Below are 17,703 nucleotides of genomic sequence, written 5' to 3' on the forward strand. Positions count from 1 at the left end.
TGTTGTTGTTGTTTTTCTTCGCTGCCTTTTGGCAAGCACTATTCTTCTTCCCTGGCTTTTGGCGTTCTCACTTTCATCTCATCATTTTCTTCAATACTCTGCATTGCATTGGATTGCCTTGTTTCTTGTTCAAGTTTATTTTCTTTGTTGCATGGCCATGCATTTTGGATTTTACAGTGTTTTATTTTCGTTGTGTTTTCTCTGTTTTGAATTTAATATATGTTTTCCTTAAAAGAGTGTTTGCATGGTTTATCCCGGCGATTCTATTTTGTTTCTGTTATGTTGAGCAAAAGAATTGATAGAGATTAAATTCTTGATCCATTGGAATGAAATTCTCAAAATATTTTATGGATAGAAGCAGGTATGCTTTGGTTTTCAATATCTATGGGTTTTACTAATAAATTTGTATAGGGAAAAGCAGCGTGCGTGGTAGATAAATGCTCAGCGACCAATTCTCTCCATCACAGTAAGTTTATAGGTTGCATTGTAAGTTTATATATCACTTTTCCACTGGAATTGATGTAAGATAGAGCATATACTCTGAATATGTTATATTGGGAATCATTAAGAATGTTTGTTGGGCAGTCTGTCGTTATTTGAGTTTTGATTATATGCTTACTTTAAGCTCATATGTTTGTATTTGTTCTGGTTTGTGTTGTGCATGAATCTCTCTCATCTGAACCTCGGAGGAGAAATTTCCCGTGATTGGAAATCTAAAAAGCTCAGAGTCAATGTATGTGAATTCAGAAGTTCACTGTATAGGTTCATTTAATATATTACTTTTAAGCACTTTGGGTTCATTGCAATTAAACTAATAGTCTTAATGCAGACTATATTGAGCAGCTATTTATAATATATACGTTGTTCATAGTTGATTCAGTGTTCTGCATGCAGTGACATTAAAGGAAATGGTCTCTTAGATCAAATTCCCGACGAGATTGGAGATTGCTCTGCATTGAAAATCTTGCGAGTTAGTCTTGCTAATCTTGCAAGACTACAGTGGTTAAATCAGGTCATCTCCATACAGAACGTGTAACACTCCTAATCGATATGTAGTATATAACTACAGAGGAATTTTTTTTTTTAATTAAAACTCTCACACTATCTATAACCCATCCGGGTCACACATGGTTCAACCATTCAGTATGACTATTTACATGTGTGTTTGCATTGACTGACGTGCCCACCCCCTTGGCATTGTTTTGGGTTTAGTTTCCGATTCACCCTTGTGATTAGTGTTCCAGGTGCATTTATGTCAAATACTTTTAAACTGCTGGCAAACATACTGTATGTTACTACTTTGTCCTACCACTCCGTAAGTATTACAATGTGAATTCATTTGGAATTATAGTTCCCGCGTTGCATTTAACTGTTACACTGTCCGGACTGACGTGGCATGGCAGATGAGACTTGGGAGTCTGTGACCTTGGGTTCCCCACCCCATCGACGACAAAGGAGAAAGGATGCTGATCCAACGGCTTGGCTCCTACCCGAAGGTTATTCCACTGCCATACCGTGGATATGCATCATTCTCTCGCTTGCCTTTTACGTTGGATTCAGTTCTCTGGTTTCTCTTTTACACAGTGAGCGCTTCATGTGGCCGAATGACAACCAGTGGGGTTTTGTTGCAGTTTAAATCCTTCCTAGGCACCTGGATGGCTCGGTTCTACACCAGGTGAACGTTTCTTTTCTGTTGACGGTCATTCATATTTTGTTTTGTTTTGTTTTTTTTTTTTTTTTTTAATTTGTATTGTACAGCTCGAACTTTTCCTGTTCTCGGTATCAGTTCTTTAATTTTTTTTTTTACTATGTAGTTATATCAGTTAGGAGTGTTATAGAACGGCTCATGAAAAACCCTTGAAAATCCCTTTAAAGAAATGTTCACCCCACCTATCTAGGAAAGTCTCTTTTCAAGCGTTTATCTATCCAAACAAAAATGACTGTTCAACTACAAGTTGGTTAAAGCAGATCTCACCATATGCAACACTCGTAGTCTGGTTCAAGATGCATATATTACTTTACTATAGATAATTGTTAAGTATTATGCTGAAAACAACTGTCTTTTGAGAAGATATCTGATGCCGAACCAAGCTGCTGTGTGCGTCTAAACGTCCCTCTAGTCAAATCTACAAGTCATCATTCTCATGGTTTATATTTCGTAGAAACCGCTGACTTGATTTGATCTTCAATGTTGCTGCAGAGATGTCTCTTTAAATTATTTATATGGAGACATTCCCTTTTCAATATCGAAGTTGAAACAACTAGAACAAATGTAAGTATCCTAACATTTTGCACTTGCTTGCTATTGTAAAGAATTTAGCTTAATTTGTAGATGTTTTTGTATTTGGTCCTGTCTTAGAAGGGAGTGAAAGCTCCTTCTGACACATTGATCAAATTTACAGGATTGTGAAGAATAACTAGTTAATGGGGCCTATACCTTCAACGTTGTCTCAGATTCCAAACTTGAAGAAAATGTAGGTTGGGAATACTATTTTGGATTCTACTCTCTTTGCTGCCCTTTACTTGTCAAAGAACTGCATAGGATGTGTAAACTCTGGATTCTGGAGGAGTATCATTTAACAATGCTTTTGCATTTTTTAGGGATTTTGCAGACAATCAATTAAGTGGGGAGATTCCCAGGCTTATCTATTGGAATGAAGTTTTGCAATATTTGTAAGAGTCTGGGTTCTTTATGAGTTTTCCTGGGCTTATCATTCTCTCACTAAGCAAAATTTGTTTTTATTTTCCTGTAAAGGTTTGGAAGAAGCATTTGTGTTAATAGTACTGTTCTTAGGTTTGCAAACTAAATTTGGCGCCCATTCTTTTTGAAATGGGCATATTGTTATTGATTCCAGGGGGCTGCACAACAACTTCTTAGTTGGGACTCTTTCCCCTGACATGTGTCAATTGACAGGATTGTGGTTCTTGTAAGTCACAATACTTCTGTCTTGTGGAGTAGATGCAGAATTTTTTAAAGCTTTCTTTCAACGAATTAATTCTGCATATGAAACCCATCAAAACTCGCGGTCACAGACCATTTATCTTTAAATTTATGTATCTCAATGCAGCGTTATTGCATTAACAAATTTTACCTGAAGGATTCTTCGTGGTAGCTTAAATGTTACTAAATAGTTGATCTCTGTTATGCAGTGATGTGCGAGGCAACAACTTGTCGGGGACCATTCCTGATAATATTGGCAACTGTACAAGCTATGCAGTTTTGTATGTTTTCTGATTTGCCTAACTGGATTTTAAATGAAAAAAAGGGTGTAAATGTATGGTTTGATGCAAGACTCGTGATCTCAATTACTTACTGAATTGGGGCTGGTATTCTTATCAGGAACTTATCATACAATCAACTTACCGGAGAGATCCCCTTCAAAATTGGGTTTCTACAAGTGGCTACTCTGTAAGTGGAGATATTTCCAGGACTGAACTGTGTTCTAGCATCAGGAATTTTGTGTTGAATAGGCAGGGATATGAGATTATGCAGGTTGTCTAAGTAATGCAATTCATTGCATGGTATGCACTATTCAACTGACATCATTAATTTGGTTGCTTTAGTTGTCCTAACCTAATTTTAAAGTGGTTATCCTATGTCGTTACAAGGAAACAAGCTGACCGGAAGGATACCTGAAGTAATTGGTCTCATGCAGGCTCTTACTGTTCTGTAAGTACAATGTTTTCTGGATCTCAACTTGTCCAAAATTTTCCTGTGATCGGATTAAAGTATAATCTCTTACATTTAATTGCATGGAAGCCTAGATCAATAAGAATCCATAATGATTTTGGATATTGTCAATATATTTCTTATGCATAATCAATCAATATTCCTTCATTCATTGATAAATGTTTTGTGACCTTTGGCAAAAACTTGATTATGTAATTATGGTGTAAGCTTTAGTGTACTGATACAATTAATATTTATTACAGGGATTTAAGTGATAATCATCTTTACTAGAACAATTCATCCGATTCTAGGCAACTTGACTTACACTAATAAACTATGAGTTGCTTACATAGTTAATGCTCGAATTGTTCCCATCTGGGTTTGTGAAAGTCCATCACTTTTTGACTATAAATTTCCTTTATGTTCAATTTTCAAGAAGCTGATTCTTTTGTACTTTCTTTTGCACTACTCAGATATTTACACAGTAATAATCTCACGGGATCTTTTCCGCCAGAATTGGGGAACATGACAAAGCTGGGATACCTGTAAGAGATTCCAATCACATATTTTGTGATGATTGATGTGTGAGAAATGGAAACTGGACGTGCATGATAAGAAATAGCTCTTTGATAGTCAACGGTTGTATGCGGCAGCTAAATGACAATCAGCTGACTGGGCAAATTCCACCTGAGCTGGGGAATTTGGAATAGTTGTTCGAATTGTAAGTTTGTGTCCAAACCTTTTTCTAGAAAGTGGAGATAAAAATGATAGAAATATCTTGAAACCTCCCATACACTAAACATTAATCTATGATATCTTTTGGATTCTTGCTGTAAGTATTTAACATTCCAAGGTTGTATTTTTTTTGAGACAGAAATCTTGCCAGAAATCAACTTGAAGGTCCGATCCCAGAGAATATTAGTTCATGTGTTGCTCTCATTTTCTTGTAAGTGATATAATCTTCAAGCCAAGTGATGAATTTGCGGAGCATAATTTCCCACTGGCTAACAATGTTAATGCTGTGCCTTCATTGTCCTTTGTCCTATAGCAATATGCATGGCAACCGTTTGAATGGAACTATTCCTTTGGAATTTCAAAAACTTAAAAGGCTAACTTATCTGTAAGTAATCCTGGGCCATATTCTAAATTGACCTATAACATAATGAGTTGTTGAATTGCATTAAGCATATTCAATGTGACTAACGGATAATGTTGTTGCTTTTACAGAAATCTGTCCTCCAACAATATCACGGGAACAGTTCCTGTAGAGCTGGGGCATATTATAAATTTAGACAGATTGTGAGTTTTAGGAACAATTCCTGTAGAGTTGGGGCATATTATTAGACAGATTGTGAGTTTTAGTTATTCTAGTGTCTTGGTACATTCATCTTGATGGCCAGATATTTTCGTTCTTTTCCATGGATAAGTAAACATAACTTTTCCTCATGAATAATATGCTCTTCATTGCTCTTCATTAATTTGTTCATAGCTTATCTTCTATTGTCTGGAATATCCGCCATGAATGACCAAAATGTAGAAGAGTTGTGCCCCATACAAAATAATACTCTGTAATTTGATTTTGTATTTGAAATTTACTGCAAGAGGAAATCTATGGAAATTTGAAAACAATATTCTGATTATTTTATCAAACGACAAAAAGCGTTTAAAAGGGTAATTGCACAATGATCCAGTCCAAGAAAACAAGGTTTTCCACAAAACAATTAACTCTTCTAGAAAAATTCAACAATTCCAATTTAATAATCCTATCGGCCTCTCGTTGTACCTTTTGGGACAATTGCTAGTTCATAACCACTTTCTAAGAAGTTCGATGTGTACTTTCGGGGGTGACAATTTGAGGAATCCTTTTGGAAAGGTAATTACCATATGTTGTTCGGGATGAGATGAAAAGCTTGAGGTCTGATTTTGTGATTGGTAATTTGATTTGAAATTTTTAAAAGGGTGATGTGGATAACGTATTATAAGTGTGTTTGAGTTTTTATAAATACGGAGCAATAAACTTAATATTTTAAAATTTTAAAATTTTTATTTCATATATTTATTATTATTATTTTAAATATTTATGGAGATATGAATTTAAAATTTTTCAATTTATATAACATGACAATCACCAATACAATGTTTTTATGAGTTAAATATTTTTAATTATAATTAAAATGTAGATATATATATATATATATATATATATATATATATATATTAGTTTGAGTAGTTGTGATCCAATGCAATTTAGGTTGTCTAGTTAGGGTCACATCAACCTTTGGCTTGGTTAGATATTTTCCCACAGAATTTCGAACCAATGACCTTTTCACTATAGAGTACCTTAACATAATACCCTGTTATCATCTTCTCTACGCACCATGCCTTAGATTTAGATTTAGATTTTTTTTATTATTTTATTAAAAAAATTATGAAGAAGAAAATATATATATATATATATATATAGGTATGTTATTAGTCCATGTCCAGGGGCTCAATCCATTTGTAGTTTGACTATTATTAGTTTAATTTTGACTTATGCAAAACCTAATGTTAAACTTTAGAAATAAATAATATATTTTTTATTATAATTTAAAAAAAAAAATTGTAAACACTTGATTGGACCAAAATTTTGATGTCTTATTTTAGCCTTAACACCATCTATGTTAGTTTCACCGATAAACTCTCCTAACTCTAAAGTATCAACAATATTTAGGGCCAACGTATGTCATCTCGCTTTACATTTTGACATGTTGATACTTCTAGTTAATATGTATCATTAAATAATATTGGTTATCATAACTACATGGGAATAACTACATGTTAGAATGTCGTTGTTCTTATCCATTAAGCCAAGAGCATTGCTTTTATGTGCTTGCTAAATTGAGAAAAGAGGATTTGAGGTAGGAATCGGAGGTCTAGGGTCTTGTTTGTGCATTGTATTTAGGTAGGAGATGAGAAGTGCTTATGATAATTCTTATTAGGCTCAAATCCAATAGCATATCCAAGAATTTCTTGCTACTTACTAACATTTGATTCACGCATGACTTGATTTCTACAACAGAGTGTAGTGAGGTGCCAATAGGACTCAAGGTATGCCAAAATATTAAGAAAAAAATTTACACATAAATATCGATATTCAAGCTTAAAATTGAGCCTAGCTATGTAGTTTAATTTAAAAGTTAAATCGTTAGATGTTGACAATTATCTGTATAATTTGCACATGTATCCTTTTTGGCTTTATGTGTATGCACTAGGACTAAGGAATTTGTTAATCTATATAAAACAATGGCATAACAATCCACCTATCCTTATAACAAAAAATGGTAAGCAAATCACAATATTGATTTTCATTTCATGATTGGTTTCAATAGATTTGGACATAACACTAAAATTTGGTTGCAAGAGTAAATGACTTCCTTGTGGAGAACTTTGATCCATCACTTGATGAAGCACTAGATGATACATGGCATATAAATTATTTTTTAGAGCATATGTGCTACATACATAGAGCTATAAGGTACAAGTGAAGAACTGTGACATCAATAATCTATTTAATTCCATTATTATATATACTGTAATCAAACACAAAAGAGAAGATGAGTATAATTCTTAGTAGTTCAGAGTCCTTGTGTTGCACTATTAGATGTAACTGCAGTTTTAATTATTATTTTTCCAAAGCACAGAAGGTGGAAAATTCAAAAGCTATAATATGATGTTTTGTAGGGAAGGTGTGGATGTTTTTGGATTCTTTGCTTGGTTTCTTATGGATAACTTTGAATGGGGATTTGGCTATACACCTCTATTTGGTTTTATCTGTATTAATTATAAAGATGGTTTGAAAAGATATCCTAAAGCATTTGCTCATTGGTATAATAGTTTCTTGTTGGAATGATGAAAAACATGTGTTATGAGCCATTGAGCTTAGTCACTCAACCAAGGAAACTTCGAAAAAATATTCAGGCTAAATGTATACGTTTGTAAAACAAGTTTTACATGTATTGTTACACGTCATTTTGTCGCATTAGGAAAATTACCATTAGTTGGATCTTTCGCTATCCATCAAAGTGTTCCAAAGCACCCCCCCACAAGGCTAGAACCTAAACAATTCCTAGATTGCAAGGCCCAAAAACCTATTTTTGATTGCCTGCACAGTTCCCTAGTCAGTTTCTGTGCATACGCAAAAGAGACCATTAGAGTTAGTGCTAAAGTGCGCTTTATCTTTCACTATGGCCTGTGCACTTGACTCAATGCAAGTAAAAAATAAAAAGTAAATTCTAGAAGAGTTTTTAGTTGAATCTTTCCCAACTAACAACTTCGATTTGATGCTTACTCAACACTAATCCCTCACATCATGGAGCTACTTCCCTCTCCTTGTGGATTCCCTATCCCACCACTTGTGGATGTCATCCCTTCGGAAGAGGATCCCAAACTCCCTTCTCTTGGCCTATAAATCAAACACAATCCAAAGGGTTGAGGAGGACCGCTAAAGCTAGGCTTATGCTGCAGAAATAGGGCTAGAGGGATTTTCATCCAAGGAGAAGGTTGAAGATCGTGGGAAGAGGCTTGTAACATAATGGTAATGAGGTTGTAAGTTTGTTCTCCTTTTTATTCAATAGAAAACAATTGTTCTTTCCTAGTCATGGATATTATGACATTGTTTGTGAGATTCCTTGATCAATCACATAATTTATGATTGGTTATTGATTCAATTTATAATATATGCTAAGTTAAAAACTTCATTTATCTTTGTTTCTATATACTAGATGCTTTGATCCTTTGTGTGTTTCTGTCTGTGTATATCTCCTTTGAGATATCATGGAGAAGTCGTGGAAATAATTGGAATGGTCTCTAAATCATAGAGGAGAAGCCAACTATGGAAGGCATTGAAAGGACTTCAACGGGAACGTCATTAAACCGGTAAGTGATTCCTCGCATATTACTTGTTTCAATCAATCATAAGCTAAGGAAAGGTAGTAATTCTTTTTATGGTTTGTTACTAGATTTTGTTTGAGATCTAGGGAGATCCATCTTGTCCGTAAGAAGAATTAGTGTGCCTAAGAAATTGGCGACCATACGGGGGAACGTCTCGTTCTCCATCATCTCCTTGTTTTGACTTTTAAACCTGGTCTCATAGCCCTACCTGAGTGTCTGAAAGATATTGAAAGTCTGGATTTTCTTATTTGTTTGGTTTTTTTTTTGTTTTTGTTATAAAATATTTCCCGATGTGTGAAATTTATCTTTATCCACAAAGAATATATATGCAAACTAAGCCTTTAGCAACAGTGCATATGCACACTGGATTAAACTGTTGCCTATGCACATACCTGAAATTTTTGAAATTTTGAATTTGTTAGGAAACCAACTCACAAAAAGATAGAAAAGATAGATCAACGCCTTAGAATTCAGCCTCTTCAAGGGGGCAACCTCCTTTACATTACACAAATGAACAATTCTTGGATGATCCAAATGACTAAACCTCCCTTCTATATATAGGAGTCTAAGGGGTCACAATACAATCAAGCCGACCTAACAGTAATAACATAAGGGAACAACAATAACAATAGTGGGTTTCTATGGGGCACACTAATAACAATATGGGGACAATAGGGGCACAATAATAACAATATGGGATACAATGACAATAGTAATGGGGGAATCACTAGTATTATAGGGACCTAACAGACTTTTCCTTTCACTAAGTCCAGGAACTTTTTCTTTTTATGGTTGATTACACTTGTTTACACTTTCAAAAATTCTCTATCAATTTCATTGGGTGTTTTGAATTTTCTTTTTGAGAAATTCTTAATTTGATTTCCTTTGGTCATTACTGAGAGGTTTTTCTCAGTTTCTTAACAATTTTTGCATGTTTTTGCTTTCATTTTGCAAAAAAAATTCCCCCTCAATTGCCAGGGGGCCTAAATTATGTCTAAGTGTTAATAGATTTTGAGTGTCATCACTTTTGATCTTTGGATTTTAAACCCAATTTCCTTTACTTACATTCGATTGGTTCTTTAGTTACCTTGGCGAAGGAAAACAATTTTGTTGTTCTTTCACTGATTTGGAATCATCTTGTGTTTGATGTGAAGAATTCTCTTGCATAGATTACATTTGCATAGTTATAATTCTCATTTTCATAACATGAATAGAAATTGTGCATATATTACATTTGCATAGTTTTCAAGCAAATTGTGTATAGATTACATTGAATGATTTGGCACTTAGGGCTTTGAATTTCATTGGAAAATTAGAAGTGGTGCATTCTGGACTTAATATTTTAAAGAAGAACCTCTCTATGTACTTTAGCTAGAATTCATTGAAATGAAAACATCACAATATCATGTTCAATTGCATTAAGGTTTTGGGTCAGGTCATAACGCCATCTGTTTTACATCCATTTACCCATTGAGTAAGTAACAACTTTAAAAAACAATGCTAATAAAATCAATTTAGAATTTTTATTATTTTAGGGCTCTTTCCACCTACATTAGATCATGATGTAGTGATTTGGAATAGGGAAGTGAGTTAACTTTCCAAAGCTGCAGACAAACACTAGAATCTTGTGATAGGAAGTAAATCCATTTATTGCAGTTTGGCTATGGGAAGCTCCCCTTACAAAGGAGTTAAGCACGAGATCATATCAGACCTAGTGGAGTGATCAAAACCACTTCATTGGTTACAATAGAGTGATTTACACGTATTAAAAACAGTGTCGAAAGGTACTTAGGAGTCACTTGGAAGTAAACCTCAAATTAACCATGTTAAGGAACTTTCAAGGGGATTGAGTTTTGTTACTATGCCCTTGTGTGTACGTCTGATATGCAACTGTCCCCCCAGGTTAAATTGTCTTAAGGGGTAACCTTAGAGACCATAATCTTAGGGCTATTACCCATGGTGACAGCAGAGGAGAATTCTCTGTTGTACTTGGAACATATGTTGGCTAGACTCACTTGGACCTTTTTGGAGGGTATTCTTCACTTGATATGGCATAAGTGAAGTTACTTGCACCATATCGTGTTCATTAAGCAGGTTGTTAGCGTAACTGGTTCCACCCACTCTATCTTTATTCACTTTTCGCATTAATCTCTGCGATGTTGGATTTCATTATCAACTAGTGATTTGGTTGTGAAAATCTTGTTTGCATGGTTTGATTCCTTCTCAAGTTGTGAAATTAATACCACTCAGGTTCTTCCTGTTACCTCATATTCTTCTACACATGGAGGCATTTCACCTGTTTTCATTGAACCCCCTCCAAGTAATGAGGCCATTTCCTTTGATTGGACTACACTGACAGGGCCTCGTCTTCCTTCTTCCACCCATTCCCAAATCATTTTGAAAGTTTATGGTAAGAATATGCGTCACACAAATGTAGATGAAGGCAATTCTGTCAGTATTTTGTCCTCAACCGATTGGAAATATTTGGGTTCCCCTCAACTTGTTCCTGTTACATAGAATTTTTTAGCTTTTAACAGAACCATTAGTGAGCCTTTAGGAATCCTTCCTAAGTTACCTATTACTCTAAAAGGGAAAAATGTTTGTATCCATCTTATGGTATTCCAAGGCCCCTTGGATTTCAATTTTATCCTTGGATGAGACTATGTCTATGCCATGAAATTTGTCACATAGACACTATTTCATTCTATTTATTCTTCCAAAAAGAGGAACAACAGTAGACAAATGCAGGTAGTCTCACCCCAACCATGTTTGTTGACTACCATGATTATCATATGACAAAGAAACAAAAAATCATCTAAAGACACAGTCCACAACTTAGAAGACCAAAAGCACTAGTAAACACATAAGACAAGTAAAACACATGTAACCATGCTAGTCATAAGAAGTGATGGAGGTTGGGTTGTCTGAATTTGTTCCTGGAGGAGGAGGACAGAAGGAGCATTAAATGTGCTCTTCGAAGTGGGCCATCCAAGCGTCCAAATTCTCTACTTTCTCATATAACATATTCTAGCCTCGCCAGACCACCACTATGCGTTCCCAGACATGGCACTGGAAGTAGTGCATTTTGTTCAAAGTGACAATGAGCTTTGCATCCTCCTCCTACCTAACCCGCTCCGAGGTTTCCAAGCATTCAAGTATCGACTAAACCAAATCACGACAGTGCTCTAAACAACAATCTTGTCTAAAATAACCGCATCCTAAATTATGAGCCTTCCCCAGTCACCTCGAACTGTAGTGGCGAATTGTCCCACCCCATTACTAGCTGTGTGGGGTGCGACTCCCACAACCAGCCACCATGACCGCGACCACCACAAGCCTCACAAGACCGCTGACCAAAATCACCCGCCCTGCTTCCACCGCGATGATCCAGATTTAAGCAGGAACGCAATAAAATACATAGATAACCATAAAGATAGATATGTAGTGGAAATAATACTTCATTTCATTACTGTAAAATACTGAATATGCTTACAAACAGAAATGGAAATAAACCAGCTAGGGCGATGGTAGCTTATCTCTAAGAAGAGATGTGGTGGCTACATGACTCTGAACTGTGTTACAATGGCACTCAAGGGCCTTTTTATTATTGAACAATAAGATAAAACCCTAAACAACCAAAACCGTAACCCGAGGAAATGTAACACCAAGAGTTTGTGGGCCCCGTTGGGGTGAGTTGGACAACCAACTTCCCAGGGTCGCGAATTGGTCATATTATCTCCGTTTGACGTGCATGATAGCCCGTTGGAAAGATCTCTCCGAGGACTACGACAGAAAAGATGATTTTAGACAGAAAATCGCTGGTGGTAGATTTCCCAAAAAACGTCGTAGATTTCCCAAAAAACGTCATTTAGGGCCTCAAAATGGCTCTGAAAGTTTAGGACCCAAAAAGCTACTAAAAATAGTAAACTGTGCTATAATTAAGGAAATTGAAAAACTGAAAGAGACAGTTGTGGGGGTCCAAATGGGATAGGTGGGTGGCCACCAACATCCACCTGGATCATTCCTCCCCCCTTAGGAAGCAATGGTCCCCATTGCGTTGAGTTCCTCCCTGAGATGAGGAAGCTTCTACTGAGCTGGGTCTCTGGTGAGTTGTTCTGCAACCTCTGATGTGTTCAGAAATGGTGGGAAGCATGGTCGACGATGGTCCACATTGAACACTCAGTGCAATCGAAGGAATGGAGGAATGTTGTGCTTAAAAGCATTGTTGCCCATAGCCTTGTTACTGGTGTAAGGACCATGTCGAAGTGGTCTGAGTTTCTGATGGGTTCTAGTAAGGCGTTCTCTCTGTAGATGTAACCAAACTTTGTCGCCCACCTGAAACTTGTGTGGTACCCCTATGGGTAAGGAGAAGTTGTTCTTGTGTTCTGTCATGATTGTATCCCTCTGTTGCTGCTGCTGCGTGGAGAAACCCTTCGCGGGAATCATGGATGTAGCAACGATCTTCCCCTTACTTTGGGAGCGAACCAGATAGAAAATAAATTTCCTAGTTTGTGAGATGAGCTTGTTGCCTTTCTTAGCAGTGATCAAAGAGGTGGCGGTAGGTGGAGCTACCTCTGGTATCCTATATAATGAATTATTCAAAGAAATAATGACAGCACGAGGCCTTGACTCATACACAGCATGTCGCCTCCATAAGTATGGCTGGCCTAATAATACGTCACAAACATCCAAAGGTGTAACATCACACAATACCTCGTCTGTGAAGGACTTGATGCTGTAGGGAAGGCGACACTGCTGGCGAACTTTGAGATCTCGTCCTTCGTGAAGCCACCCGATACTGTGTGGTTGTGGGTGTGATGTAGTTGGTAGGCCCAACCGCTTCACGACCTCTGCTGAAATGAGGTTCTTTTGGCTGCCACTGTCGACAATGAATTGCAGCGGCGAACCCTTCACCCACATCTGTGAGTGGAAAAGACGTTCCCCCTCCTCTGGATCTTCGGGCTCATTTTTCTAGATCTTGGCGATGGCAACAATGGCGTCGGGCTCCGCATCAATGATCTGCTTCCCTTTGCCATTCCCCTTGTCAGGTTCTCGCTCAGGGTTGGAACATGCATTTGATTCGAAAGCCTTCAACTCGGGCACCAGCGACTGCTTGGTCCGACACTCACTTGTGTTATGAGTGGGACTCTTGTGGAACTCACACCACTTTCCTGTGTCCTTCTTCGACTTCGTGGTGTTGTTCTTTTCTTGCAGCTTCGAGGGGTTTTCTTGGGTCACCCCACCTTGGCTTTGTCCTTTGGGCTTTGAATTTGCAGATCCAAAGTCTCGCTTCTTCTGCTTGAACTTTTGCTCGATTTTGACAGCGTATCGTTATGCTGTGCCGAGTGAGGAGATGTTCAAGAACTCCATCTCTTCCTGGATGTATCTGTGTAGGCAACCGCGATATTTGAGTACCATATGCAGCTCAAAATCTTTGATACCCAATTGTGTGCGAAGGGTATGAAAAATGTTTGTGAACTCCGACACATCTTGGTCTCGTCCCTACCGCAGTGTGGTCCATTTGATGTATTTGTCCTCATAGCTTTTTACAGGGTAGTACTGCTCCTTGATGGCATCCTGAAAGTCATTCCAAGTGGGTGCGGCTAAAAATAGTGAGCCTGTACTTTCATCCTTCTACTTGCAGTAGGTTTCCCACCAGTCCTTGACGTGGGGGGCTGCTTTGAGAAGAGCGAAAACAATCTTTTCTCGACTTGAAAATTCATGAACAGAAAAATACCCATCTAGCAGATTTAACCATTTATCTACGACATCTGCGTCTATTTGACCCTCGAAGATGGGGATTTCAAAATTAACTTGTACCTTAAACGGTGTGGTGTTTCCAGAGTAGCTGTTGGAAGCCAATGCGTCACCTTTGGGTAGCCGCTGAAGGATCTACGCAAAGCTATCCATCATCGCGTTCCTTTGCCGCTTGAGGGCTTCTTCGAGCAAGATTTTGATAGGATCTCCTGCCCCCTCGTCTTTCTTCTCATCCTCCATGGGAGGTCATCGAGATTTGCAAGGCTGGTCTTGCAAAGGTTCGACCAGTTCAAGCCCTAACTCCTTATATCCCGACCTCGTTGGGGACATGCAAAGAAAAACAGAGAAAAAGCAGACCGCTCTGATAACATTGATCCGGATTTAAGTAGGAACGCAATAAAATACAGAGATAACCATAAAGATAGATATGCAGTGGAAATAATACTTCATTTCATTACTGTAAAATACTGAATATGCTTACAAACAGAAATGGAAATAAACCAGCTAGGGCGATGGTAGCTTATCTCTTAGAAGAGATGTGGCGGGCACATGCCTCTGAACTGTCTTACAATGAGGCTCAAGGGCCTTTTTATTATTGAACAATAAGAGAAAACCATAAACAACCAAAACCCTAACCCGAGGAGATGTAACACCAAGAGTTTGTGGGCCCCGTTGGGGTGAGTTAGACAGCCAACTTCCCGGGGTCGCGAATTGGTCATATTATCTCCGTTTGACGCGCATGATAGCCCGTTGGAAAGATCTCTTCGAGGACTACGACAGAAAATATGATTTTAGAAATAAAGTCGTTGGTGGTAGATTTCCCAAAATATGTCGTAGATTTCCCAAAAAAACGTCGTTTAGGGCCTCAAAATGGCTCCGGAAGTTTAGGACCTGAAAAACTGCTAAAAATAGTAAATTGTGCTATAATTAAGGAAACTGAAAAACTGAAACTGCCACTAACATCCACCTAGATCACGCGACCACCGCAACCACTCATCCCAAGCGACCTTCATTAATATCGCCCCACCCAGCTCTAATGGTCGACATTTCCATCTGCGAGGGAGATGCACAGCCCCTCGGGCTGCCCAAGTTGAGCTTAAGTTACGAAGAGGAACAAGCCAAATGGGGATTCAAACGCATTATGACCGACCCTACATCGTTGGGATGCACTGAAGCTGACCAGCAGGTGACTTCACAAACCTCAACTATCATTGAGGAGAAACGCCCCACTGCCGCCAGTGGGACCAAAACCAACCAACCCAAGATGAACATAAAGAACTGCAATTCCAAACCAGCTATGAGGACCTAAGTCTACAATTCACAATCCCTCTCCCTAAATAGGACCCCCGCTAACCAAACCACCCAAAATCCAACACATGCACTCCATAAACGCCGCCTGACCTTGCTGGACCCCAAGAGGGGACCATTGAAGGCAACAAGCCAAATTTCGCTCTAGGATGCATGGGATGCCACCAAACCCCAACAACACTAGTAAAACAAAACCAGAGTTGTAAGGTCAAATCATTCCCTGCGCGTGATTACCATAAATCAAATACCAAACTAGAAATTAACAAGAATGCACACCCGTAAGTAGAGGATGGGACATCGACGATGAAGACGCCACCTCTCGCAGACAAGGTTCCTTTGGAAACAATTGCTCCTTTGCTCAAAGCTCAAACTTCTTTTACCATAACAAGACTAACCCAGAATGTATGATAGAAAACCTCGCCACCCTCTAAATTGTTGACGGGCGCCACCTCCCACCAGTTTCAAGACTAATTTAGGTCTCACACAAGTTACATTACCATCTCCCATACATAAGGTGTATTGAGAGGAAGGGGAGATTGGTCCTCGCGCCTTCGGCCATGTCGTATTCATGAATGCCCATGAGTTACCTCAGTATCATTGTTTGCTTGGTTGATCACCCCCATCATCAGGGAGATTAGTCGTTAAGTTTTATTACTGATTAATTAAATAATTAACCTGTTATCTTGATTAATGATATAGATTTTCTGATGATTAATTTAATATTAAAATTAAAATTAAATAGGGTTCTTATGAATCCATCGATTTGAACCAATATTTGAAATTATATTTTTGTATTAAGAATTTATTAATTGATATTTGATTTTTTTTGTTCATGTTTACGTACTTAATTTATATGTTGGTGTCGATGTGTATATTGTTAGGTCATGTTAGATATGTTCATTTAATGTGCTTGCATATAAATGTGTATGTGATAGCAATTAGTTGACATGAGATGTATATTAATTTTAGGATGTGTGTGGTAACGATGTTAGATTATAATGTTTGTGTTTTTTTAAATGTGATCATGATGATGATGCCATGTTAGATTATTATATTTTTGTGCTAGCTAATGACGTTTATATGTGATAGGGGTGTATATAATTAGATGATTGTAGTTACTTTGAATATGTATCTTAGATGATGTTTATGTTTGTTATATGGTTGTCATCATGATGTTGATGCCATCCATGGTTATGCTGGGCCATAGACTTCGTACTTCATCCAAGAATTTCTCATGCCATGTATCCTCTTTATGCTTCATGGCTATTGAATCTATTGGGATTCACATAACTCTTGACTCATTTCTATGTGAGGCATGCCATCCCTGCAATATAGCTAATTCTTTGTAACAAAAGATTCTTTGAATCCTTGGGATCACAGGCATGTGCCTCAATATATTATGAGGAGGACCGTATGATTTACCTTCTTTTTTTTTAAATTATGGTACTTGTCATGCCCACATTTCAGACATATCTCTTTGTTTGCATATTCTCCTATATATAGAATACAATCATTCAGACATGCATGATATGAGATGTACGCAACACGCAACATTTTCAACAATTGCTTTTATTCTTTGCAGCTACCTGGCTAGACATTATCACTCGAAAGAACCTTATCTTTGAATAACCTGCAATTCGTGGAGAATATAATTGTACAATATAAATATTTAACATTCGTAAAATCGACCATTTTTAATGTTGATTGTATGACAAGATTTATCAAAATATAAGGGACTTGATCGATCATGCAGGTGAATTACCTCAATATTGTCGAGAAACATGCATTCAACATGTCAAACTTTGCTTTCAAGTTGTAAAACAAAATCATTGTCCCTAGCTGAGTAGACTTTGACTTGCCTCCGAGTCCAAAGAGAGGGGTGGTTGAAGCAAATTTCAGGCTTTCGAATAAGGTGTCACTGATATGAGCATCATCCACTATCTCATCATTTTGGAATGCATCTAATAACATTTCCTGAATGGAAAACACATATGGTAAGTAATCATCCATATCCACCTCTATTTGGTTGCCTCCAT

At 37.4% G+C, this 17,703-nt stretch overlaps 1 protein-coding gene across 3 annotated transcripts; it reads left to right on the plus strand.

Annotated features, from left to right (window-relative positions):
- Positions 1–1,549: 1,549 nt before the first annotated feature.
- On the plus strand, positions 1,550–5,132 carry LOC149171203 (uncharacterized). Of its 3 annotated transcripts, none has more exons than XM_089427452.1 (9): positions 1,550–1,675; positions 2,201–2,272; positions 2,403–2,474; positions 2,602–2,673; positions 2,856–2,927; positions 3,151–3,222; positions 3,341–3,409; positions 3,610–3,670; positions 4,144–4,872. In XM_089427452.1, exons 3-8 carry the CDS (start codon positions 2,425–2,427, stop codon positions 3,635–3,637), a joined length of 363 nt encoding a protein of 120 aa, XP_089283578.1. In that variant the 5' UTR covers positions 1,550–1,675; positions 2,201–2,272; positions 2,403–2,424; the 3' UTR covers positions 3,638–3,670; positions 4,144–4,872. The 3 variants fall into 3 exon arrangements, 2 of the variants coding, with proteins under 2 accessions (XP_089283578.1, XP_089283577.1); XR_016259548.1 differs by lacking the exon at positions 2,403–2,474 and adding an exon at positions 4,898–5,132 and having other exon boundaries at positions 1,556–1,675; positions 4,144–4,790; XM_089427451.1 differs by lacking the exon at positions 2,403–2,474 and having other exon boundaries at positions 1,556–1,675.
- Positions 5,133–17,703: the final 12,571 nt, after the last annotated feature.

This window comes from Pinus tabuliformis, chromosome 4_2 (assembly GCF_031772625.1).
Source record: "Pinus tabuliformis cultivar Carrire ecotype Pingquan chromosome 4_2, CPIR1, whole genome shotgun sequence".
In the NCBI taxonomy this organism is placed as follows: domain Eukaryota; kingdom Viridiplantae; phylum Streptophyta; class Pinopsida; order Pinales; family Pinaceae; genus Pinus; species Pinus tabuliformis.

Excerpts from the sequence above, each read along its gene's own strand:
- LOC149171203 (XM_089427451.1), top strand. The coding sequence starts at position 1,605 with ATGACAACCAGTGGGGTTTTGTTGCAGTTTAAATCCTTCCTAGGCACC. Across the intron at positions 2,674-2,855 it reads AATGAAGTTTTGCAATATTT|GGGGCTGCACAACAACTTCT; the intron begins GTAAGAGTCTGG and ends TATTGATTCCAG. Across the intron at positions 2,928-3,150 it reads TTGACAGGATTGTGGTTCTT|TGATGTGCGAGGCAACAACT; the intron begins GTAAGTCACAAT and ends TCTGTTATGCAG.